Source organism: Lottia gigantea (genome assembly GCF_000327385.1).
Source record: "Lottia gigantea unplaced genomic scaffold LOTGIsca_179, whole genome shotgun sequence".
Taxonomy (NCBI): Eukaryota; Metazoa; Mollusca; class Gastropoda; family Lottiidae; genus Lottia; species Lottia gigantea.
In genome coordinates this window covers 264,292-291,683 of record NW_008708290.1, presented here as the reverse complement: position 1 = coordinate 291,683, position 27,392 = coordinate 264,292, and the positions used below count along the sequence as shown (strand labels likewise).

The window sequence follows — 27,392 nt, the reverse complement described above, 5'->3', positions numbered from 1 at the left end:
GACTTCCTGTAACTTAAATGAAACCAGACACCGAAACATTATTCATTTTTAAATGCAACACGGCTACTGAAGCATGGTTAGTAAAGGGACATAACAAGTGAAACAAGAAAGAACAAATAAAACATGTTATAACTTAGATAGGTTTGGAAATTATTTGCATCTGTGTTAGTGGTGTTGTCATCGGCACATTAAGAAATGCAGAAATACTATGAAAAACGTATAATTCCTACACACTTTTTGGGACAATACTTAATAATAATTTAAACAAGTTTTGTCAAATTCTGTCAATAATTATGCCATCTAGAGTGTTGACGAGCTCAAATTTAACGCGTTTTCAGGAACAAGGGCTATAACTCATACTAAATAATTTTCGATCTTTCAGATTTTCAATAGGGTTCATCTTTGGGTGATTACAAACAATCACATCAAGTTCCGTCAAAATCTGTCAATAATTGAACCTTCTGGAGTGTTTACAAGCTAATAATTGAACGCGTTTTCAGGAACAAGGGCAATAACTCATACTAAATAATTTTCGATTTTTCTGTATTTCGATAGGGTTCATCCTTAGATTATAACAACCATTCACACCAAGTTTTGTCCACACCTTTCAAGAATTGTACCTTCTTGAGTGTTTACGAGCATTTAATACGAGCAGTAAATACTGTAAAATAAAACAAAATGTCGAGATCATCGCCAAATAACTGAAATGGACTTGGGATGAACTAAATTTAGTAGTCGCAATAAAATTTCAAAAAATGTGAAGCAAATATAAGCCCGGATGAAAAATGATTTATTTTGAAAGGATGTGCAGTAGTCTTATCAGGCGGTTACAAAAATATGGATGAGTATGGCCTTGGTTGTTCATTAATTGGGATATATTTCTCATTCGTTTTGAGCAAAATCTGTTATCTGTTTGAAAAGAATTTGTCAATTTGAAAAAAAGTGTAATAGACATTGTGTTTGTTACACTCTTGAAAACAGATTTGATCTATGTAAGTGGATAATACAAGCTTAAATTATTTGAATAGGATTAATTAGTACAGGTCATACCTTTCAAATCATAACACTATTATCAATGATTATGAATTATTAAGATTATCCAGATTAATTACCACACTCGTTTCCATAGCGTCCACCTTGGTTCCCAAGTACAGTTGCTATATAAGCCAGTAAAGTTTTGGAAACTGTATATTCAACATTGTCTTCCAACAATCAACTACTACTTCTAATATATATTGGAAATAGCGGCCGAAGAACTTGTGTTTTAGTACAAAACAGGACTAGAAATCTCAAAATGGAAGACACCCAAACCAAACCACGAGTACCAATTGCCGCTTCCTACACTTCACCAGGACCTCGTTATGGATTACCAGTACTGACAGGTAGTAACAGCCACGACCCTAGAAGCGGCCATACCAAACAACCAGCTTTTTCATTTGGAGTAAAACATGGAAAATTAGCAGATGATTGCAGTCCAGGACCAAGATATTTACCTGACTCAACAATAACCCGAGCTGGTAAAGATGGTACACCTCATTACTCTCTATATGGGCGCCACCAGGCAGCCACCATGTTCAAAACACCAGGTGTGGGTTCGTACAGACCGGAAGATGCCGGGCCTTCGTCGAAATTTTCTCATCCGACATTTACTTTTGGAAGCAGACCAAGATACAGGAAAAGTGACAACACCCCGGCAGCAAACAGTTACACATTACCAGGCATGACTGGATCCACTGTTCTTAGTGGTAAGAAACAGGCACCTTGTTATTCATTACCTGGAAGACAAAGAGTCGGTGGATTCTCAGAAGATTTGGCTAAAGCACCAGGACCCGGCGCGTATAACACTACAGATCCAACCACCTTTAAATCACGAGCACCACTTTACAGCATGACCGGGAGAAGCAACATGCCAGGTGATTCTACACAGAAGCCAGGACCAGGGGCTCATTCTCCACAGAATACCTGGACACACAAGAAGAAGAATCCGGTATTTTCTTTCGGTGTAAGACATAGTGCATTCACAACTCCCTTGATCGTTGATGTATCTGATTGAATGACGGCATGTAAATAGACTTAGTTTGATTTAATACCTTTGTATTTCTTATTGTTTCTTTCTATATTATTCCGTCCAAATGTATCATTATGTATATAATCGTTTGTAAGTAATTTAATAAAGGTTTGTTTCTTTGTAACCAAGATGTTTTTAGTAAGCAGTAAAATCGGGATACTGATATTAATCAAGTCGTATACACGATAAAGATAAATACCTTCGGGTTATCACACAATCACTCGACAGTTCTATTTCCAAGAAGAGGGCATTAGTGCAACAGTCCTGAAACAATGCGTTTTTGCACATTTTATGATGCGCCCCGATTATCTAATTGGCGATAAGTGATTAAGATGAGTAGATGTCGGATTATACAGATTTTTCTGAGTGTCGGAACTAGCCTAAGAAGGAAATCAATCGGGACCAGAAAATAATGTCGGATTATGCAGAATGTCGGAATACTCAGATGTTGGATATCACAGAGTACACTGTACTTATAATCATGCAAAAATAATAACGTAAAATTGCATTTAATTGACTTGAATTAATCAAATGATGTGTGAACTTATATATCTTGCAGTATGGACGTTTTCTTGTCCATTTTATTTCCAATTCAAATTTCTTTTGTGAAAAATATGGTTATCATTGAACTTTCAAAATTGTCAATGATTGGAGAGTGTTTTCAATCTCTTTTCAAGACAATTTGCATAATATTCTGTAAATTTTAAGAAACTGAAAAAAAAAAATGTAAAACCTCGTGTGGTAGGTAATACATATTAATTACTTTATAGATAATTTCATATATGACGTAACGTGATTCATAATGTTAATATTAGCAAAGGGAAATGAATAGGCGATAATTAAGTTCATGTATTGGTCAATAATCAACGAAGTTGCCTTTGATATGATGTAACGTTCTCATAACGTTATGTTTAACGAATCAGGAGTGTGTCATATTGCTCTTACTTTGGGTTTTGCATTAATTGGTTAAATAACGTCATTGGAAAGGGACTGTGGTAAAAGACCTGTTAATGTTCAATGAAGATGAAAATATCGGGGAAAACGAAATTGGAAAATCTAATTTTAATTAAATTGGGGCTTATTTCGATAATTTTATTTATATTTTGTAGTGGATTTAAACGAAACACTATCGTCGAAGGCAACGACAATCTTTAGTTGCCAGAGGCCTTGTTCTCGAAAACGTAACTGAGATAATATGAAATACAGTAGTCTGAATGAATATAACTAATTTATAATCGATTCAGGTGATTTATTGTAATGATTCATTTGAATGGAACACTAAAATCATTTAAGTCAAAAATAAAGTTCTCGAAAATAAGGACCAGGTCGCTATTAACCTTACTCCAATCAAAGTGACGTCATCGGTAAAAATTGCCGAGAAAGTGTTAGACTGTCGTAGGTTTTGGTTAATGTATACAAACCAGACATCGATATAACGAAATGTGGTTCGCGGGTACAAAAATGGAAAAAACGTAAAGTCGTCTGAATGGGATAATAAATCTTTTCCAAGTGAACGTTTAAGATCCATCGACAGTTGGATATTGGTAAACAGTAGGTTTACACTGTTATTTACTATATTTGATTTGTTTGGAGACTGCATGACATTGAAACCTTCAGAATAAGTAGGGGCACATTTCTTTACAATTTATTTGCTAAACCACACGTTTTCCATCAGCATCCTAAAACATTTTGGATAGTTTTTGCGTTCTGAAAATTAACTGCAAGATATTTTTAGTTGGCACTATATGTCAAATAAGGTAAGGATTTCTCCATGTTTTGGTCTATAGTTTTCATGAATTTGAGCACCCATTTTTCCAATCTACTAAAAAAATCAGACTGCTCCTTTAAATGGTGTTATCCCATTGTTCTTTTTCTACTTCTATGATGATATACCTTGGGCCCAGTTTTAAACCCCGTACACATATCTACAAACAGTAGCAAGTACAGCAGCTGCTTTACCTGAACATGGAATCGCGAATAGCGTACAGTGGATGGATACAAGATTTAGATGCAATATGCATTATCATGAACGCAGAGCTACCATGGAGGAACAGATAGTGTCATCGAGATCAAACGAAGATATTTAAGAAAAAATAAATTTATAACATAAATAAACATAATATTATCATACAAATTATTGGATCCATATCCTAATGATTATACATGTACAAGTAATTTAACAGTAATCTATACAGTAATCAAATTTCAAAATATGTGATAATTCCCAATACACATTATGTACAACATTCAAATTACTCCCACGAAAACGCAAATTTATTGTTCGAAATTGGAGTTTCCATGATTTTTTATTATGCAAGTTCACCAATTTCTAATCACGTATATCAACTACAAGAGGGGTTATGTACTGACTATGACGAACACCAAATGAGAATTCCGGATTCTTCTTCTTATGACTCCATGAATTCTGAGGTGAATGAGCTCCAGGTCCTGGTTTCTGAGTTGAATCACCAGGCATGTTGTTTCGACTTGTCATACTGTAGAGTGGTGCCCTGGACTTGACAGTGCTAGGATCTGTGGTGTTGTAAGTTCCTGGTCCAGGTGCTTTAGATGTGTCCTCGGAGAAACCGCCAGTTTTCTGTCTACCGGGAAGTGAGTAACAAGGAGCCTGTCGCTTGCCACTCTGGACAGTCGAACCCATCATATTTGGTAAGGTGTAGCTGTTGGCGGCTGGAGAGTTGTCACTTTTTCTATATCTTGGTCGGCTACCAAAACTGTAAGCTGGATGGCAGAATTTTGATGAAGGACCAGATTCTTCTGGTTTATACGTTCCCGCTCCTGGTGTTTGAAACATAGTTTGTTCTCGATGTCTAGCATACAGAGAGTAATGCGGGGTACCATCTTTTCCACTTCTGGATATTTTTGAGTCAGGAAGATAACAAGGTCCCGGGCTGCAATCATCGGCGAATTTTCCATGTTTAACTCCAAAAGAGTAGGCTGGTTGTTTATTATGACTGCTTCTAGGATCGTGAGTACTTACTCCCGTGAGTGTTGGAAGATTGTAACATGGTCCCGGTGTGCCATACATAGCCATGATAGGCACTCTTGGTTTGGTTTCCGTATATGCCATATTGAATCCAAGTAAACTATAAATCCAACTGTTGAATGTGGAAAAACTTGTTAACAACTATGTTGAACTAAGAAAATGGCTGAGAATATTTATACCAAGTTTTAATAATCTGCAATGTTTACATTGAAACTAAGGGAAACGAAGGTTTTGTGTTCGCTTGACGACAAGATTAATATAATCCAAACTGGACGAGATTAATATTGACCGATTGGTTAATTAGTATCCTACCGTTTAATTAATCCGGCATGCTATTGTTATATTTATGTAAGACAGATTAACGAGTGTATTATGTAGAGGTCAAAATTTTTCACAATTGTCAATTTTCTAAAGCGGGCGACATTTAATTACCCACACAGTGATGATTTAATCAACACAATCTTTTTCTCATCTATAAAATATATACACCAAGACAGGCGTTAAAACCGTTAGTCAAAATCAAAGAAAGATGCCACCAACGAAAAGGTAGACGATAAACTAGATTCAAGGACACAGATCAAACTCTGTGATTGATTATGGCCAATGATGGTTGGGTAGCGGTGAACACTCCATCGCAATCCGTGATACTACTATCAGAATTTTTAACATTGTTTCTCCCTGGAACACTTGATTGTACTTCGCGTTTGAGGAGTCAAATATTTGCTCTCGATTTAGTCATGCTTTGGACGAGATTGTTAGTAAACAGAATTGATTTTGCTTGTGCGAATCTTTCAGATGGGGACAATAAACAATATTATATTTACATAAATGCAATCATATAACTAAGAGGGACAGGCTTTTACATATTTAACCCCTCCACACACGTTTTTTTCTCGGGAATTCGGAACCAACAAAGAGAAGAGGTACTACTACTGTCCTAGCACTAGCAAAATTTCGGACTGGCACACAGCATGGTGTGTCACTAACAATAAATTTAGAACGTTGACTCCATTGATTCCTATCCTATGCTGGTGAAGTGACTGCATTGATTACTACGTGACTATTACCGATGTGTAACAGTGCATCAAAAGTTTGGATGAGTGAACTCAATATAAATGGTCGTAAAAAGTGATTGTTTACCTTGACATATCGACAGTTAATTAAACTCCTATGGATTTACTCCGCATATTATTTCAATATAAAAGATAGCAATCTATGACTGAACAGGACAATCTAAATTTCCCGTCAAATTGTATAGAAGTACTTGTCTACTCGTGTACTGGTCATGTATCGTTCACAAAGGTGATCATGGCTTTTGGATGATGAATGAATGAAGGTTAATTACTTGCATGCTTTATTTTGATGTATAGCAAACAGTATATTTCGTTGCATAACATACGTCTTTCTTTGACCTGACACCAACTTTACGTGAACACCATTATGCTAAAGCCACAGTTGCATGTATTTACCCTGGATTTCACCAGAATATGTGGTACAGCTCTTCTGGAGGATGAAGTATTGAGAATGATTATGTATATTTCAATAAATTATCTTACCTTTTTGACAGATTTGCAACAAAATCACCACGCTTGCCACCACAAACATCATAATTTACGGATTATTAGAAGATCCTTGCAGAAATATAGTTGTCTGAAATCCTGTTGTTTTAAGACCTCTGCGTGTTGTTTGAATTAAAGACCACAAGGAGAGTAAAATTCTCAATTAATATTTTCAAGAAAATGTTGCGAAAAACGTGACATGGTAACGTAAACAGGTCGCAAAAAAGAAATAGTACTTCTTTACTAAATTACTATTTACTAGTATATTGATCAAAAGTCATCTGTTATTTGTTTAGGTCCACGATTTTTTGACTAACTGTTCACTTTAACAAGTACTATATAATCTCAAATGACACTTACAAGTACGTAAATTAGCTACTTTTTTCGAGCAACATTCCGATATACCACAAAATTGTCAAATAGCGTAAATTAACGTATCTTCAAGGTCGGTTATCACAAAGAGAATAAATTGGTTGGCAGTCCTGTTTGAACCGTGCTGATCTCATAAACCTGAAAACCAAATTTCTAGAGTTACTTTATGTATTTAGACTCATATTCTTAAAACGTTTTTGTCTGGATACGGTATGAATAAAGTTATCAGTCCAAAATGAATTTGCTTCCAATATCAATTATTGAATAAAAGAAACCACATCATTCTACAAATACAAAGTAATTCGCACAATTTCAAACTTTTCTTGAATATTACCTTGCGTAAATTCCACAAAAAAAAACACATACCACACCATCTACGAACAAATATATTCACAGATTATATCAGGAAGTACATGAACGAACCAAATGAAATACTTGAGTCGATCATGTAAACAAAATAAGCATCATTTTTTACTACTAGAACAATCCGGTATCTCTTATAACACCCCCTTTGCTCATAACTAAATAATATATAATACCATAACTTACACAGCAGTTTGTGAGATACGAATACAAAGGATGTTGATAGAAATGAAGAGAATTCTTATCCGCCCTGCATTGAAACTTTTCACTGTACCTAACATTCAAACCGTATTTACATAAGAACTTTGAAGTTGTAACAAGAACCTCTTGTATTTACTGTACTATACCTATATTGTACAACCAAGGACAGTATGTTTTCCTTTCTGCAGAAACGTGTGCATTGTATACTGAAGTAAATATTTACTACCCAAAAATCTAAGAAAGGCGACTCTGACATGCCCTCTTCAGCATGCTGTTGGCAAAACCAAAACTCTTACAGTTTTCAGAATTTTGACCAAAGAATTTGAAAATGTGCATATTCTTCTGTTATTAAATTTTAAAATTTAATATCAATTGGTCTTATGGTAATAGTTTTTTCACAAAACCTTGTTTTATAATAGTTGCCGGTTGCCTAAAGTCACTCTGAATGCAAATTAATTTGTGTAATATCTGACTATATAGTTTTATGACTGTTCTAGAAACGAGGAAATCGTTTACATTAGATAGGTTATAGCGGTTTGGTTATAACTAAAAGTAAAACAAATGTAAACATTCTTGCGGTCACCCGATCGTCCATTAGTCATTCAATCACAAGTATCAGCTTAAAACGCTATTTTTATCTTATAAGGTCTGTGAGGAATGACTGACAGGATTTTCAAGTGGCACATTGAAGCGAAGAAAGTGGATGAACCCGGATAAGGGACGATATAACTTTGATGCATGAAATGTAATAAATGTATATTTACTCTATGGAATTTGCATCAAACTGTTTATTTAGAACTAACACTTAATATGTTATGAAATTTGTGAATTTGTTCAAGGCGGAATTCGGATCTAATGTAAACCTTTGTTTTTTTTTATATTATATTTTAAAGTTTACAATGAACGTAATTTAATATTCATTAAGAGTGGAAAATCCAAGAAAACTACACATTTGAGTACAATATCAAAAAGGCGTATACCTACATCTTAGTATCAAAGGGATATTGTATATATGGTTACAAAAAGGACGTGTTCTCCGATGATTCTTTTTCACATTTCTCCCTTTCTACTTCGACCATGCCACAACCGATCACTATCATGAAATTAGTCCAATAAATTCTAGACTGTCGAATATGAGCTACTGGCGCTCGTCAGGTCGCCCAGGTCGAGTGATCCAGCAAATCCAGTTGTTTTCAGATTCTGCCGTTTTTATGGCTTAATCTTTGTTGAAGAGAAGGGTGCGTTTTATGAAGACATTATTTTATTTCAGAATATATAAATTACATTTCTCTATACACAGATATTTCTTCCCATGACAGTCTCACATCTCTTGAATTGACAACATTTTCGAGAAGTAGGAAGCTTTGAACACGTTTGTCCAGGACTAACACACACCTGAAAGGAAATAATGTAAGATATGGTATGCAGGAGATTACTCAGATTAAGATTGTGGAGGTAGGATGTCGAAAACTGTTTTCAAATACCACAGTTACAAAATAATAGGTAACACGGAATGTATATTTAAAAATGTCATTTTTAATTGTGTACCTCACTGGCCTATCGGTTTTTTTCCGAAACCCTCTTAAAATCAGCAAAGTAAAAGAACCACTGACCAGGGTGAGCATTGGTTCTAATTCTTTACTGATTTTCGAGTGTTTCAGTGTTATTAGTACACCTGATTGTGTTTAAAACAATTGGTCCAATAGAGGCAGCTGAATGACTTACCTGTGATGAGGATATTTCACATCGTCTTTGACTACCGATACCACTTTGTTGACAACTTAATCCTTTACAACATGAGAAGTTTCCACCTAGTTGACATTTATCATTCCTTTCTAAACAAATCTACAATAATGAATTTTATTGATATATATATATATATATATATAAAGAACAGTTTAGTTATCGATCATATAAGTTTTGAGGAATGGACAGAACTTTTTATTTTTAACATTGTACTTATACTCTACCCGGTTTATTAATTTATACAAAAATAGTAATTAGTAATTTTACCATAGTTGAGAATAACATAAGTTTATGATCATAGAAAATCCCGATATGCTTTTGGGATGCATTTTTGCCGAGTCGGAAAGCATTGAAGTATAAAAGTATTTGTCAGACTTTGATGTAAGGGTAACGTGCGACATAACCCTATACTTACTGTTGCTTTTCCATTGGCGTTTCTTCTGTCATCCCAACCAAACATATCTTCAAAGGATTCAAAAGATCCAAAGGATCCAAAATCAGCCATGGTGACGGCCAAAAAACCGATAGCTAAAACAACAGCTAAGACTTGCATTTTCGGATATATTTTCTGAAAAATAGACAAAAATATATTAAAATCACACAAGGAACACCGGCACTGCATCATTGGAAGGCACAGGTAAAGTTGTAATATATTCATACCGATTCAGTTGTATTGGTTTCGATGAAAAGGATGATGAGCATTACTAGTCTGACATGGTTTATATAGTCAAACTTTCAGTCATATGTCAGATCAGATCTTGACGTCTGGACAGAGAGGTAGATATCAACGACAGCAGCTTGTGCATCACTGATATCGCCCTTCCTAACTTTATTTGGATTTATGTATAACCATCTATAAAATATGTTTAAAAAGGCCATTAAAATACAGTTTTCATAGGCACAAAGACCAGAGTTGGGGCGAATATGTTTTGCAACTACTACTGACACAATCAATTTGAAAATTAATTGGCTCATTTCCCTCTTTGCATTACCTACAGCCTGTTGCCCTTGCTGGAACAAACTTAGATTTCTATATTATGTTGGTGTTCGGAGGGGGAGGGGGAGGGGGGGGGGGGGGTCATAAAGCAACGTCACAAGAACACAATTAAAATGATTACACAGATTGATAGACTAGTATCATGTCTATTTCAAGTTGCGTCATAGAATCATTATATTCATTGAAGGTCGACACCGCACAGTAACTGTCAGTCAATGTTTAAATTCAAATATCAGATTACTGATTTCTATCTGACATTACCCTGACACCATATTGTTTAGAGCTCTGATCTGTGTGGGTTGAGAAGACTATAAATATAGAAAGAGGGCTCAATTCAACTATTTCCATTTGTTACAGTGCAAAGGTAAGGTGTGACCAATTCTTTACTTGAACATATCATTGCCCTATCGGATTGAAATATAAAGGGGAACCGCGGTGTTTATTGTCATGGGTTCAGAAGCTAGCTTCGAAATTTTTACAAGGTCGAAGGGACTCACCAAAGTCCTTGGAATGAACCTAGCAAACGTGACTATTCAAAATTGATACAAAATTTCAATCACAGACAAGTAGCTAGTGGTCTGTTAGGGTAACATATTCTACAAGCGATACCCACTAGGGTCATCTTTCACACTGCATGTCGTGTTACGTTTTCATCAAAAAAGTGAAGACTTCTGGAACGTAAAAGTTCATTTCTTTAATTCCTTATTAGTTTATTAAGTACTTTTTTATGTCGATATATGGCTAAACTTACTAAGAATATCTCCAAATTAACCAAACCAAGCTCCGTTTCATTTCAGAGAAAGAAAAAAACCATAAAAATGAATACCAATACTATTGTTATGTTACTTGTTGTTATGATCGTTGTAGCTGTAAATGCTTATGACGAGAGACAAATTTCTCCCCAAGCCGCTGTAAGTATTAATAAACCATTTAAAGCTTTCCCTTAAACTTAACTTAACACACCCTGAAATCTCATGCACGAATTTGATTCATATATCTTCTACAATCCACAGATCATTGTAACACATCGCAAAACCTCGCGCCCCTTCTTATTAATGGTCGTAGTTCTACGATTGATACCGTAGATGTCTTACAATATCATGGCTGAGATTATAAAAAAAAGTCCTGTATTTCAGTTATGTATGGAAAATATGGAAAGATGTTCCGGTCAATACAGATGTTGTAAGGGATATAATTGTGAAAAAATGGGAAATAGACGAGTTTGTGTCAGAAATAGTGGAGGAAATGGCGTAAGATATTGTTTATACATATGATTTGAGCTAAAAGTCTTAACATCTTTGGTTCGACATCTAGCCTTTGAAGAGGTGGTATACTTTACTCGGTTGAGAATTTATATTTCAAACAATAATTCAACACAACAAAATTCTTTCGAAAGTATTTCTTTTTATGTTATTTATGATTGCCGCATTATTGACATAATGATATGTTTTCTTTATTTCAGAATTGCGTTTCCTATGGTGACCGATGTACTCTAAACGGATCACGCAGATGTTGTAGAGGTACCTGCAGACGTGGCATGAACGGAAGATCTACTTGTCGATAAACATTGTATACAGTAACATGAACAAACATATTATCTGTAAAATAAAATTTGTAATTGTATAAGAGTTTTTATTCTACACCAAAATGAACTCACTCATATGCCAACAATTGACAAGTTTTATCAATGATAATAATGAATACTAATATAATGATTCGGCATTATCAAAAGATAAGAACATAAAGTTCACCAATAATATAACTGACATTAGGGATACCTTTATAGAAAAATTTAAGATTTAAACTTGTCTTTGATAAACTATCGTTCTACCCAGAAAAAGGAACATTGTCCTCCTGGTGTGTAATATTATGTATATATATGTAGACGCATCAAAACAAAAGTTTGGAAAAGACAGATATTTCCAATTGAAAAACATTCCGTGTCTCCACAGCGACAATCCCATTAAAGTATTTTTTGGTGTAGGTCAAAGTTTGACATTGACAAAGAAAGTCAAAAGAAAGCAGTGGGAACGGCTCTATTCCAGACTCTGATAGCTATTTTGAAGGTTGTCGGTTATTGAAAATGAAAAGCAATCAAATGAATGGAGTTTTACGTACTACTTTTCTGCACCATGCGGGCTAATGAAGATGGGTAGGTGGTGTAGAGACAGAAAAAGTAGGCTCCAGCCGATACCTATCAAAATATCTATCAGAGGCTGGGACAGTCAGATGTTTCGGACTAGGAACAGCCTTGTCCATCTGTAGTGTCATTGACCTGTAAATACATGACACTCTAAAGAAACACTCTTCCAATTTTGATTAGTCATGTCATGCCAAACAGATTGTCACATAAAACGCTTAATCATTCAAAAAAAATTATTAGATTGCATTGTCAGATCCTGATAAGAGCGATGATAAGCCTATCTCAAACCTATATTAACTGAACATGGCAGAGATGAGGCATAATACCATACAGAAGACATCATGGTACTACTACCGTTATTGTGTCTGTTGCCAGTCTTGGTGTTCTCCACCTCAACCTTAAACCCTACCATTAAACCCAGAGTTACTATAGAAAAGGATGGTAGCATTTCAGTTTACGTCCACAGTAAGTTTTGTCTTTGCGAGAAATTGAAAATTTATCGTGATAGTATGAACGTTCATTTAGAAACGATCATACTGAATCCAATTTGTCTTGTACACTAAAGAGTCTTGACTCTGTGAAGTTGGGGTACTAACTTGGCAGATGTAGTGCAAAATGCTAACAACACCCTCTTTCTGCACCCGATCACTTTGATCGTTAATCTTTTCCATCTTCTGGTGGTCCCATGTCATGTCTACCTCCTTGATATTTGCCATTGACAGAGATGGTTATGAGTGCGACTTAAGGTTTAGTATCATAGATTGTGACCTCGCCACAGTAAAAAGCCATCAAATAGAACGGTTGAAAATTGACTTGTAACTGTTCAAAAGTAGGCACTGATACAGGACAAAAATGTGATGCTTAAAATACAACGTGCATTTAATGTACACTATTTACTTTTGTATTGTAGATGAAGTCAGTGTCCAGTCAGTAGACATACAGGTGACTATTTTGAAACCATTCCAACTTTATAATTTTGTTGCCGATTTTAATAAGGGTGAGTTCCGCTTCTGACCGCTTTAATGTCTTTTAGATAGGTTGTTACTGTATTAATGTAATTGACACTTTGCTATAGTGTGGGATGTCTATGCTTCCGTTCGTCTGCAGGACCGTGTCTTATAAAAATGTGGCTTCCATTCTAACAGGCCTTAAATCGGCGGCAAAATGTAAATGTATCTTTGGTAGAAAAGTCATACATGTACAACGTATATTCAATATATTTTGCACATATTTAGCTTGATCTAGTCTGAATTAAGCCTCCTTTAAAATTGAATTAATACAGAAATTACTTTATTAATGACAGTGACAAGTGAATGGTGGATTAAAACACCTGTCAATAACCTGGAAGATGTCGAATCATTTGAATTGGCTGTGTTTTATTATTATCATGTTGAAAATAATCATCAACCTCAGAGGAAAATGTACACTGAAACAATTCTTGTTAATCAAGGTACGTCTTACAATAACCTGATAGCTGCCTAGTCGGTACATACAATTCCAATCCGAACTCTTAAGATAATTTAAATTATAACGGAAACAATATTATTAACCTGCTTATCGGATGTGTGTGAATAGATTTACATGAATATTTAACAACCATACTGTGATTTCCTAGATGGGCGACCTTTATTCGGGAAGTGTACAATTAAGTGTTCATCTAAGATGACATAAATCTTTGTTATTAATATTAAAGAAATACCTGCTTTGGTTTCCGATTTGAGCAAAGATAGGAAACGCATGATGACGTGCTTTGAGAACGTTTGCCAGTGAATTGTTCTTTTTTTTAATCTATATTGGTTCATGTATATTGATATATTAGTTTCAGAGACTGGTCTACAACCACAACCTCATCAGATAAGTAAAAGAGAAGTAACTGTTTTATTTGATGATTTTAATGGTAATCAATTAAACATGAATAACTGGATGTATGAAGTTACTGCTAGTGGTGGTGGGGTAAGTATTGGTCGTAGGTCTAATATACTTCAACAATCAAATGATAATGTTTCAAGCAATTCAAATGAGGTTTTCTTGCTGCATCGGGAGATTCTTAATATATCATCTCATGGTGTCTTTTTGTTTTCCCGTTTAAAGTTTCAGATTACGGCATAACTATCGCAAATACTTTTAATAACCAGACGCCTTTTTAATATCCAAAATATCTTAGTGAGTGTCCATTTTTGTGTACTTTTTATAACGTGTAAACAAACGAGAATTTTACATTTTATCCTTATTAAGAACGGCGAGTTTGAAGTTTACACGCCAGAAGCTACCAATACGTATTTGAAAAATGGCATTCTACACTTGAAACCGGTAAGTAAGTTAAACGCCAAGGTTAACTAAAATTGAAACAAAATGAGTAATGAGTGGTTACTTCATTGGCAAACTTCATGACGAATCTCCAATTTAAGGCTATGCTTTTGTGCAGAACAGTACATTACATTTCTCGGAGCTCTAATTATTTTGTTTTTGTCATGCTCTTTTATTTTTAATGTAGACATTTACTGCTGACAGATTTGGTGAAAATTTCCTACAAAATGGTAAATTAGACGTCAAAGGTATTATTTAAAATGATATATAATCTGATTGACAAAAATATATCGAATGATGGTTCATCATTAGTTTCGTATATTGTGTATAGTGCAGAAAAATCATAACATAGGATGCTGGTTCAGATCCAGTCTTGTGCCTAGCAGATCCAATTTGTTGGAATCAAATAATAAATAAAGCAAAACGTTTTTTTTTCTCGCCGGTAAATTGTCAGTTCAGTTAATGAAATCAATGAGTTGATGCCTTTTCTCACTGGTATACTTGTAGGACAATGGGGATCGTGTACAGCTAGTTTTAATAACGGATGTTATAGAACAGGATCTAATATACCACCTATCATGTCATCAAAGATCATTTCTAAAGTTAAAATAAGCCACGGAAGAGTTGAAGTATTAGCTAAAATACCAGTTGGTGATTGGATTTGGCCAGGTAAGAGACGGCTTCTAATTGCGTAGAAAATTTGTTAGAAAAAGGTGATAGCAAGTCCGAGATTTCCTTACATCAGTGGATTGTACTGTTTTTATCATCAATAACAGTGTCACAGAAGGTCTTTGAGACCAAATTACTTTGTGTGCAACAGGAAACGGTGAGCCGCAACTCCTTCCGCCAGTGAAAATGACAATTACAGTTTCGTTTTGCGAAACTGAACGGTCTAAATCTCGTTAATTCAATGGGTGAAATTATTACACGGATCATTATTGATCAAATCTACTTTCATTTCAGGCATTTGGTTGTTGCCACCTGATGGTGGAACTGGTGTTTATGGTGGATGGCCCAATTCTGGAGAAATTGACATCATGGAATCGCGAGGTGAGTTGATGCTGTCTCCTCTTTTTCAAAATAAATGTTGTCGTGTATATATAGGTGTAGATATCCACATGGATTTACTGTGAAAATGTAATATAGGTTATTGTGTGTAATCTATAAGAACGCAAGATTAACGACTCAGACACAAATGGTTAGACGTTGACATAATTTGCGATATTTTGGTTGAACAATACTGCTATCTAATCCATCTATTCCATCTGATCAACTTAGATTTAGATGCTTGTGACTTACGTATTTATTTTTTTCTTCGTAGGCAACAAAAACCTGAAAGATGTCCAAGGCCACATACAAGGTGTAAAACAAACATTGTCTACCATACATTTTGGCAATGGCCGACCCAATCATAGACAACATGGTCATTGGAAGTAAGTATTTTTAGCTCTTGCATATAGCAACCAACAAATATTGTAAAAGGCAATGCATTCATACTGAAACACTGTGCTTCCTTGGCCGCATGATAAATTGGATGTTTTTTCAAAGTTTTCTTCCAAATGAATATCAATGCTATCATTTAATCGTGAAAACAGACATAAAGTAGAAACATATGATAATAAATCTAGGTTGTCATTACGTGTCCTGTTGTGGCATTACACATTGCTTGGTTTTACGATGTAAAACCCTTTTTATTTTAGATTAAAAACTGATGGAAGTACCTGGGCCGATGATTATCATTTATATGCCGTTGATTGGACACAAGATCATATCAAGTAAGTACCTGTATTTTGAAACAAAATCAACTAATGGTTCTTTGAAGGGAATACTCAGTTGATAAACGCAGTCAAAGAGTCTTGGTGGGATGAGTTTTGGAAATGATTCATTACTGAAGTCGAAAAATCTCGAAAAGGTTGATCCTGCTGTAAACGTTATTTCGTGAAAAGCGAATACTTGTAGTTGCCAACTAAAAAGTTTGCCAGAGAAGTAAACAATACAATGACATTGGCTAAATAAATTTCCTATCTATTTTTGAAGATGTACTGTTGATGGTAATCCTGTATTAGACTGGAAAACTCCTCCAGAAGGTTACTGGAAACATGAAAATTTCTCTGGTAATAATCTTTGGGCTAAAGGTGGTCCTGATGCCCCTTTTGACGGTCAGGTAAGTCACCAGCTGCAAATGATTGGATGCTCCTATTGACCAATTGTTAAATAATCTGATTCCAGTGATTATTCAACATGATATCATATAATAAGACTGGTGTCGGGATCATTTTGACGGTCACAAGATTAGTGTGTTTGTTGTCATTATAGTGACTAATGGTGTCTTGATGTTCTTTTGTACGCCCAGTAACCGTACCCTTACTGTTATGGACCGTGTGATACCATTGTGTGATTCGGTTCTCTTTAAACTGAAACTGAAACTGAAACACAGTGGACTTAGTAAAACGATAAGCAGCCACATATAATATAAGCCAATATCTTTGTATGAAGTTTAGGGTACCAATGCATACCTCTGAACAAATCAGTCGAAGGTCATTGCTACATGATTACGGTTTTTGCTATAGTATAAAGAATTTTAATTCATTATTTATAGTATGACCTGATTTTAAATGTAGCCGTGGGAGGAACCGGGGGATATTTCCCTGACGGCTGGAACAATGGAGCTGATGGTAAACCGTGGAAAGATAGCTCATCAACAGCCATGAGTGACTTCTGGAATAATCGTAGTAAATGGCAACATACTTGGCATGGTGATGACGTGGCAATGAAAGTCAAATACGTTAAAATGGTGCAATACAATTAAATTATCGAAATAAATTTTTTAGGTTTTTAGGTTTTTTTTCTTTTTTTACATTGAGTTATGCGGAAATAACTTGAACATCTGTCGTAGATCAGTTATTTGAATAGCTGAGATATTAAATTCAAACAGTTTGCGATTATGACCTTTTCAAAAAACATTTTCATTGATATTCGATAAATTGTTCATGCAATGGAATGATGTAATTAAACTGTTTGAACTGAAATGAACTCTGACTTAAAATTTTAAAGCTATATTTGCTGATAGCGTTTAGGTATAAAATTATTACTCAGAGTGTTGCCGTAGTCAGCTGGATGTAAGGTTTACGTACGACTTAACCCTTTACTTCCTGTGGCTCTTCCATTGGTGTTTCGTCTATCATCCCAGGCAAACATATCTTCAAATGATTCGAAAGGATAAAAAAAATCAGCCATGGCGACAGCAAAAAACATAGCTAAAACAACATCTGAGACTTTCATTTTCAGTTATATTTTCTGAAAATAGACGAAAAATATATTATAGACCACTAAAGGTTACCGATACTGCATCATTGCAAAGCACAGGCAAAACTGCCTTAGTATACATACAGTCATACATTCAGCCTGGACAGACTGGTAGATATCAACGACAGTAGCTTGTACATAACTGAACCCATCTAACCAAAATTTTAATGGTTTAGTATAGAGCCAATAATCCGTAAATTCATTTTTAAAATATTTCAAGAATCAATAAAAAATGGAGAAGAATGGAAAGGTTACTAAAATCGAGGCTCCGTATGATACAGTTTATTCACGTCAAAGATCTCACGACAGTTTAAAATAGAAAAAGAGTAAATCCTATCCTCAATATGCCGGTCGTTTTTAGCCCAAGCGGAAAAGTATGGCGTAAAACTCCGTTTCATTTCCCAAATGACTTACGAGCATCGGATTTAAATTTCAGTGATTACTGCAAATTACCAGAGATCGGTATATCATAGACTCTTACGGACGTTTTGAATTGACAAGAACATAATTAAAATACAGTTTTAATACCATGGACTATTGTCCTATTTAAGTTGCGTCACAGAACAGATTATAAAGTTTGAAAGGCCGACACCGGAAATTAACAGTCAATCAATTTATTAATTTAAGTATCAAATTACTGATTTCTATCTGAAGATACCAAAAGATTAACCTGACACCATATTGTTAGAACTCCGATCTGTCATGGTAAAAATACTATAAATATAGAAAGGGCATTGCATTCAACCATTTCCATTTGTTATAGTGCAAAGGTAAGGTATCATCATTACATCTCCTTTGGAACACTCATTATTAATGGTTTGCGAGTAGAGGCGCCTGCACCGGTATAGAGATGTATTTAAAGTTTCTCCTAATAGAGGAATAGGCCAGGGGTTGGCAATTGTCATATATTCGTTTTCAAGAGACACTGAACTGTGTGTTGGACACATAAAAATACCACGACTTGGGATGTGCTAAAGTCACTAACCGTGATTTTTTTTCATCATGTCATTCTATATATCTGTCGTCCTAAAAAGCCAGGTGTTGGACACCTAAAAATACCACGACTTTGAATGTGCTAAAGGCCAGACGTTGGCAATGTCATTTAATTCGTGTTCAAGAGACACTGAACTGTGTGTTGGACACATAAAAATACCACGACTTGGGATGTGCTAAAGTCACTAACCGTGATTTTTTTTTCATCATGTCATTCTACATATCTGTCGTCCTAAAATGCCAAAAAAGTAAAGTTGAAGATTCAAAAGGAGGTAGAATTGAAACTATTTCTTTCAATTAATTGAAATCGACAACCGACTATAGACAAAACTACTTAATTCCAAATTATATATTGAACCAAACCAAGCCCCATTACATTTCAGAGAAAGATAAAACCATAAAAATGAATACCAATACTATTGTTATGTTACTTGTTGTTATGATCGTTGTAGCTGTAAATGCTTTTGACGAGAGACAAATTTCTCCCCAAGCCACTGTAAGTAATTTAATAAGCCATTTGAAGATTTTCAGTCCTCTAATTGGTCTGATTTTCTGTTCATCTAAACTTTCTTTACTCTTTAAACTTTATTGAGTTAACTTACATCACAGGCCATCGACATCAAAGCTGATAGACGAACGTGATTCAAATGTATTCTACAATCCAGAGATCATTGCTCCGCACGGAAAAGCGTCGCACGCCCCTTGTTTAAAAAAGTCCCGTATTTCAGTTATGTATGGAAAATATGGAAAGATGTTCCGGTCAATACAGATGTTGTAAGGGATATAATTGTGAAAAAATGGGAAATAGACGAGTTTGTGTCAGAAATAGTGGAGGAAACGGCGTAAGATATTATTTATACATATGATCTAGCCTTTGAGGAGGTGGCATAGTTTTTCCGGTCGTCGAGAATTTAAATTTCAAACAATAATTCAACGAAACGAAAAAAAAAATCGAATGATTTCCTTCCAGGTCATTTACGACTGATGTAATATAGACAAAATAATATGTCTTGTATTTTGACAAATACTTTTCAACTGTTTTTTTTCTTATTATTTTCTGGTTATGAAAAAGTGATGTGTATTTGTGTACAGCAGGCATAGCCTTTACGTATTGGATAAAAATATATTGTATTGTATTGCATTGTATTGTATATTTCTTCTTCAATTCAGAATTGCGTTTCCTATGGTAACAGATGTACCCGAAACGGATCACGTAGATGTTGTAGAGGTACTTGCAGACGTGGCGTGAACGGAAGATCTACTTGTCGATAAACATTGTATAATTAGAACAAACATCTGTAAAATAAAAATGTTACTTTTTTATGTTACGAGTTTTTATTCTACACCAAAATGAACTAAAACATATGCCAACAGCCAAGTTTTGTCAATGATATGAATTATATAATGATTTTGCATTTTTAAAAGATAAGAGTTCAATTTGCTCAATTTGTTCACCATAATATAATTTCCATAAGAGACACTTTTACAGAACAATTTATGATTTTAGACTGATAAACTATCAGCTTGCCCAGAAATAAAAACATTGGTCAATTTTATACACAATGACAGACATCTGGATATATATTTTTAGTGGAGATAAATGTTTTACTTTGACCAAAGAGTTAAAAGCTGAATAATGTTAAAGAATGCCTTCGGAACATTCTGATCCATCTGTAGTTTGATTGACCTGTAAAAGCATGACATACTAAATAAACATTTAAAAAAAAATTCCAATTGTGATTAGTCATGCCATGCCATAAAAAAAATTATTAGATTGCATTGTCAGATCCTGATAAGAGCGATGATAAGCCTATCTCAAACCTATATTAACTGAACATGGAAGAGATGAGGCATAATACCATACAGAAGACATCATGGTACTACTACCGTTATTGTGTCTGTTGCCAGTCTTGGTGTTCTCCACCTCAACCCCTACCATTAAACCCAGAGTTAATATAGCAAAGGAGGGTAGCATCTCAGTTTATGTCCACGGTAAGAATTTCAACAATTGTTTTTGTTAGAAATTCAAGATTAATCGTGATGGTATGAACGTTCATTTGAACGTTCATTTAGAAACCTTCATACTGAATTAAGATATTCTTTCACTTTGATAAGTCTTGTCCCTGTGAAGTTTATCAATCTCTTTTCTCTCTGGGATATTCTGGTGTTCCTTTGTTTGTTGATGACTCACTACATGTCTACCTCATTGAAGTTAAGATCAGATAAGGCCATAATATTTTTGTTTCTATTTTAGATGAGGTCAATGTCCAGTCAATGGACATAAAAGTGACTTTTTTTAAACCATTCCAGCTTCATAATTTGGTGGCCAATTTCAACAAAGGTAAAAGTTAACTTCAAATAGTTTTACTGTAGTTTGCTCGGACTAGAGCGTTTTCTGACTCTTGAATAAAAAGGCCGCACACGTCATGGGTATTTATGGAGTACATCACATAAAATATTTCCTTGAAGGGTAATAGTCGCCCCAAATGCATTAGCCTACCATTTTATTTTCAATTTTATTTGCAAAGATTTGGCATTACCTTAACCAACCTACAAAATATATTGTATTGTCTACAGTAACTAGTGAATGGTGGATTAAAACACCTGTCAATAACCTGGAAGGAGTTAAATCATTTGAATTGGCTGTGTTTTATTATTATCATGTTGAAAATAATCATCCACCTCAGAGGAAAATTTACACCGAAACAATTTTTCTTAATCAAGGTACGTTACTCTTACAATAACCTGATAGCTGCCTAGTCGGTACCATTCAAATATACAATTTCAATCCGAACTCTTAAGATAATTTAAATTATAACGGAAACAATATTATTAACCTGGTTTGTATATATTTAATAACTATCTATTTTCTTATGTATGAAATCAAGCGCTCTAGGGATGCGTCTCAGATGTGTGTGAATAGATTTATTTGAATATTTAACAACCATCAAGGTACGTTACTCATACAATAATTTGATCGTTATCTACTTTTTGCCCATATTTTGACAAAAGAAGAGCAACGCGCTTTGAGAACTATTGGCCTCCTGTTTTCACAACTGATCAGCGCATCAGTAAGTCTCCAAGCTAATGAAGACTAATCATGTTATAACGGTTTTAGAGACTGGTCTACAACCACAACCTCATCAGATGAGTAAAAGAGAAGTAACTGTTTTATTTGATGATTTTAATGGTAATCAATTAAACATGAATAACTGGATGTATGAAGTTACCGCTAGTGGTGGTGGGGTAAGTACTCATCGTAGGCCTAATATACAATCTAACAATACTGTTTTTAGTAATTCAAAAGAGGTTTTCTGAGTGCATCAGCGATTCCAAGTATACATTCTAATTGCACCTTTTTGTTTTCCCATAGAATATTTATAGTAGGCCTACATGTATTTCAATTAGATCTTGACCAGATTAGGGCAGCGCTATCACAATAAATTTCAAACCAAATGCATTTGGACGCCCAAAGTAACCTCGTGATTGGACTTTTCCCCTTTGTTAACCTTTAAATTTTTTAATCACGTATACAAAACAAAACTTTTAAAATTTTATCCTTATTCAGAACGGCGAGTTTCAAGTTTACACGCCAGAAGCTACCAATACGTTTTTGAAAAATGGCATTCTACACTTGAAGCCGGTAAGTAATTAATAATTAAAGTTGTCCGAAGTTGGAAAGAAATAAAACAGTGGTACTTCATGGGTAATTGTTTTAATAATCTTCGGTTATTGTCAACATAAGATACATGATATCAAGAAACTTCGGTTGTTCTGAAACTTTCCTTCACTTTACTTTTAACAATGACTTCTATTTGTATGTAGACATTTACTGCTGACAGATTTGGTGAAAATTTCCTAAACAATGGTAAATTAGACGTCAAAGGTATGTCAAATGAATAGAAATAAATCGAATGATATTTCTTCGCCTAGTTTCATATATTGTGTGTAGTGCCTCGTGCCTCGCATCTTTAATTTTGATCCAACTTGTGAGAATCAACGATATATATTAAATAAAGCAAATATATATATTTAAACTTTACTAACTTGTAAATTGTCAGTCCATTTAATGAAATTTATGAGTTGATGCCTTTTCTCACTGGTATACTTGTAGGACAATGGGGATCATGTACAGCTAGTTTTAATAACGGATGTTATAGAACAGGATCTAATATACCACCTATCATGTCATCAAAGATCATTTCTAAAGTTAAAATAAGCCACGGAAGAGTTGAAGTATTAGCTAAAATACCAGTTGGTGATTGGATTTGGCCAGGTATGAGAAAGAATTATACAACTTTCAATTACGGTCCATGCAAATTATGCCTTTCTTATGAAAGATAATGCGAATATTTAGTAATAAGTGATAGCAAACCCGGAGAAAAAGCATTACTTAATCTTACTGGCCCGTTTTGTCTTCAACAACAAAGTAACTGTAGCTGTCAAAATCCCAAAACAGTGACCTGCAACTGCTTCTACCATCGGAAATACAATACCCTTCCCAGGTAATTTTATACGCAATATATGGTACTGTCTGATTCTCGGTCAGTTGTCAATAGAGTATCCTGCTAAGGCTCATTAACTATTCAGTAAGTGAAACTGCAGTGAAACACATTCATAAATTTTATTACATTTTTATCAAAGCTATTTGGTTGTTGCCACCTGGTGGAACTGGTGTATATGGTAGTTGGCCGAATTCTGGTGAAATTGACATAATGGAATCACGAGGTGAGTGGATGATGACAATATTTATAACTACCTAATTTCTTTTTTTTTGTGCTTTTTGACCAGTTTTAGACGATGTTAGCAAAAGAGTTATTATCATACAGTACGAATCGAAAATTGTATAATTCATGCTTCAAATCTCTATGAATTGTATGTGCCTCTGTCTCTGCTGGTTTACAAATAAATGGTTGCGACTTGCGAATTACTTTCTTTCTTTACAGGTAACTTAAACCTGAAAGATGGCCAAGGCCACATACAAGGTGTTAAACAAACATTGTCTACCATACATTTTGGCAATGGTCGACCCAATCATAGACAACATGGTCATTGGAAGTAACTATTTTTAACTCTTGCATATAGAATCAAAACATTGTAGAGGGCATTGCTTTCGCGGGACATACCAAAAGGTTTTGTTCATATGAATAACAATTTATTATCGTGTTATCGTGCAAACAAAATTAACTTAGAAATAGATGATAATAATTTTCAAGTTCAATTCCAAGTGTCAACACTGCGTGGTGTTCCGAACCTTTGAAAAGTAGCATGTAAAACCACATTTTACTTCAGATTAAAAACTGATGGAAGTACCTGGGCCGATGATTATCATTTATATGCCGTTGATTGGACACAAGATCGTATAAAGTAAGTGCCTGTATATTGGAAAACACTATCTAATGGTGTTTACGGGATATTCAGTTGACAAACGCAGTCAAAGAGATGTGCCTTGGTAGGATGAGTAAAGTTTTGGAAATAATTCATTACTGTAGCCAAGAAATGTTCAAATGGTTGATAACATCCTGCTGAAGAATGAAACCAGGAAGTCAAAAGCGAATACTTATAGTTGCCAGCTAAAAAGTTTGCCAGAGAAGTAGACAATACGATGACATTGGCTAAATAAATTTCCTATCTATTTTTGAAGATGTACTGTTGATGGTAATCCTGTATTAGACTGGAAAACTCCTCCAGAAGGTTACTGGAAACATGAAAATTTCTCTGGTAATAATCTTTGGGCTAATGGTGGTCCTGATGCTCCTTTTGACGGTAAGGTAAGTCACCAGGTTTAAATGATTCTGACACATAAGATATCATTGGACTGATGAAGGTTATATAAATATAAGTAATCAGATTCCAGTGATTATTGATCATATCATTTCATTAGACTGATGACAGTAATGGTGTTAATTTTGAATTCTGGCTAGCATCCACGGCATATACGGTCTGTCACGTTTTCCTTTCCCCGCGTGTTGTCTAGCATTCATCCCATTTTCCCCACAATGGCCTGAACAGTGATTACCGTAGCCGCCGGGAACATAGTGTAAACCTTGTATAAAGTATAAAGCCTTTTGGTCCATTTTTGTAGTTTGACCTGATTTTAAACGTAGCGGTGGGAGGAACTGGGGGATTTTTCCCAGACGGCTGGAACAATGGAGCTGATGGTAAACCATGGAAAGATAGCACATCAACTGTCATGAAGGATTTCTGGAATAGTCGTAGTAAATGGCAACAAACTTGGCATGGTGATGACGTGGCCATGAAAGTCAAATATGTGAAAATGGTCCGGTACAATTAACATATTAAATAAATATTTTTTATTTCGTCTAAAGGGTTTTTTTTCTTATTGAAAATCCTGTTCTAGATCAGTAATTTGAATTGAAAAATTAGAATTTCATAATATAATGAAAAATATTCTCATTGAAATTTGGTCGATAAATGTTCCATTCTATTGTTGTGATGTAATTCAAAAAATGTAAAGCTATATAGTGGAACAATGACCTGGAAAACAATCAAGCAAAGTCCTTTTACCTTGGTTGGTGTGTTATATAAATGCAACAGATGAACATCTTATAATCCATTAAATCATTTAAAATTGGATTTTTGCCATAATTCACATTCATGTTGTATCACAGTCTGTCACACATCTGATAATCGAAATATAGGAGTTGATAGATAGTATAATATCCTCAAGATATAAAAGCCAGCAGAAGCTTATTTGATAAACATTCGGCGATACAGAAGACATAATGGTATTGCTACCAGTCTTGATAATCCACCTCAACCTAAAAACCTATCATCAAACCCAGAATAAATATAGCAAAGGATGGTAGCATTTCAGTGTATGTCCACGCTAAGTATTTTAACATTTTTAACGCAAGAAATTAATTTTGGAGTGGGTTGTCGTTTTTAAGAATAGATATGATTTCCTGTGACTGGAAGGATTAGCACCTCGGTATATGCCAATGTTTATCACAGTTTTTCACCAGAGCTCTGAATTTGACCAGATCCTTCACGCATTATGCCTGTAAGAATTTTAAATTTTTATCTATGATGTAAATGTAACAGCTAGGCTGTTCGGGGTTTGTAAGTGACGGAGTTGACGGAGTCTTCATTAATCAGCCAGTTATAAAAATTATTGGATATATTAACAGACTTCAATCTTTACATAATACCAATCAAACTAGTAAAAACTTTTCCCCGATTAATGGAGCTTTATATCATAAACAATTCTTTTCCTTGAAATTTAGACCAAGCTCATTCGTAGTTGTTTTCTTTTGCAAAGTGAAGCCTAATTTGCAGACTCTGTTAGTCTTTCCTTATTACCAAAATCAGTGCCTCCTAAATGACCTTAAGCTTATGCAACAAAGGGACATAACTGATTGTTTGACAGCAGTTACAGTAAGAGAAAGACAGGTGGTAGCTCAGTAGGTTCATTGTAATGAGCAAAATGCGCTTACATTTCCATCTTTAATGATCCAGCATCTCTAAAAGATCACCTTTATGTAAACTTTTGGGTTGCGATTGCGTTTGGTCTATAGGCGACTATAAAGCTTAATATCACACAATGACCGCAAAATTATAGATAAGGACCTTTATTTTGTTATTTGGCAATTCAAAAACATTCCGTTGAATCTTTGTTAAGTCGTTAATACAGAAGCAACATTAAGCCATAATTTTCAAGAGAAACCTATTTCGGCAAAATGTAAATGATTTTAAAGAGACGAGAAACCTAGCCATGTTTTGTCATGTTTTCACTTGAAGCTTTTCCCATATTTTAATGCCTGTAAAATATTGCATAAGGGACTGTTTTAACCTTCTGCGGGGCTTATATATTAAATATTTCGGCAATTTTAAATCTACGCTCCTACCTAGAAGGGACAATTCTTAATGGATTTTAACGAAACTTGGCATGAGTGTTCGTAATCACCCAAGGATGAACCCTATTGAAAGTCAGAAGAATCAAAAATATTTAGTATGAGTTACTGCCCTTGTTCTTGAGAACGCGTTAAAGTTTTAGCTCGTAAACACTCTAGAAGGCACAATTCTTGATGGATTTTGATGAAACTTGGCATGAGTGTTTGATATCAACCAAGGATAAACCCTATTGAAAATCAGAAAAATCGAAAAATAGTTAGTATGAGTTATTGCCCTTGTTCTTGAAAACGCTTTCAAATTTTAGCTTGTAAACATTCTAGAAGGGACAATTCTTGGCGGATTTTAAAGAAACTTGGAGTGAATGTTCGTAATCACCCAGGGATGAACCCAATATCATTCAGTATCGCCCTAAAGAGTTCAAAAGAAATGTATGACTTAAGGTTGAACATTTCATACCG

General features: G+C 34.7%; 6 protein-coding genes across 6 annotated transcripts; 4 read left to right on the top strand and 2 right to left on the bottom strand.

The window, feature by feature from the left end:
* Window positions 1-1,195: 1,195 nt before the first annotated feature.
* Window positions 1,196-2,196, top strand: LOTGIDRAFT_201507 (hypothetical protein). The gene has a single exon (XM_009052062.1). The coding sequence runs from the start codon at window positions 1,295-1,297 to the stop codon at window positions 2,051-2,053; it is 759 nt and encodes a 252-aa protein (XP_009050310.1). The 5' UTR covers window positions 1,196-1,294; the 3' UTR covers window positions 2,054-2,196.
* Window positions 2,197-4,151: 1,955 nt separating this feature from the next.
* On the bottom strand, window positions 4,152-5,233 carry LOTGIDRAFT_201506 (hypothetical protein). The gene has a single exon (XM_009052061.1). The coding sequence runs from the start codon at window positions 5,154-5,156 to the stop codon at window positions 4,398-4,400; it is 759 nt and encodes a 252-aa protein (XP_009050309.1). The 5' UTR covers window positions 5,157-5,233; the 3' UTR covers window positions 4,152-4,397.
* A 3,624-nt stretch (window positions 5,234-8,857) lies between these two features.
* On the bottom strand, window positions 8,858-9,818 carry LOTGIDRAFT_174028 (hypothetical protein; the record flags this gene model as incomplete). The annotated part of the gene is made up of 3 exons (XM_009052060.1): window positions 8,858-8,962; window positions 9,293-9,412; window positions 9,729-9,818. 3 exons carry the CDS (start codon window positions 9,816-9,818, stop codon window positions 8,858-8,860), a joined length of 315 nt encoding a protein of 104 aa, XP_009050308.1.
* Window positions 9,819-11,114: 1,296 nt separating this feature from the next.
* Window positions 11,115-11,932, top strand: LOTGIDRAFT_238955 (hypothetical protein). The gene is made up of 3 exons (XM_009052059.1): window positions 11,115-11,221; window positions 11,447-11,560; window positions 11,773-11,932. Exons 1-3 carry the CDS (start codon window positions 11,129-11,131, stop codon window positions 11,872-11,874), a joined length of 309 nt encoding a protein of 102 aa, XP_009050307.1. The 5' UTR covers window positions 11,115-11,128; the 3' UTR covers window positions 11,875-11,932.
* An 862-nt stretch (window positions 11,933-12,794) lies between these two features.
* Window positions 12,795-17,569, top strand: LOTGIDRAFT_174026 (hypothetical protein; the record flags this gene model as incomplete). The annotated part of the gene is made up of 11 exons (XM_009052058.1): window positions 12,795-12,918; window positions 13,364-13,450; window positions 13,757-13,903; window positions 14,279-14,406; window positions 14,948-15,008; window positions 15,268-15,429; window positions 15,724-15,810; window positions 16,082-16,193; window positions 16,461-16,535; window positions 16,798-16,924; window positions 17,360-17,569. 11 exons carry the CDS (start codon window positions 12,795-12,797, stop codon window positions 17,567-17,569), a joined length of 1,320 nt encoding a protein of 439 aa, XP_009050306.1.
* Window positions 17,570-20,927: 3,358 nt separating this feature from the next.
* On the top strand, window positions 20,928-25,383 carry LOTGIDRAFT_238954 (hypothetical protein). Its single transcript, XM_009052057.1, has 12 exons — window positions 20,928-21,051; window positions 21,314-21,400; window positions 21,637-21,783; window positions 22,178-22,305; window positions 22,628-22,702; window positions 22,885-22,945; window positions 23,174-23,335; window positions 23,704-23,787; window positions 24,006-24,117; window positions 24,352-24,426; window positions 24,704-24,830; window positions 25,145-25,383. The coding sequence occupies exons 1-12, from the start codon at window positions 20,934-20,936 to the stop codon at window positions 25,352-25,354; spliced, it is 1,386 nt and encodes a 461-aa protein (XP_009050305.1). The 5' UTR covers window positions 20,928-20,933; the 3' UTR covers window positions 25,355-25,383.
* Window positions 25,384-27,392: the final 2,009 nt, after the last annotated feature.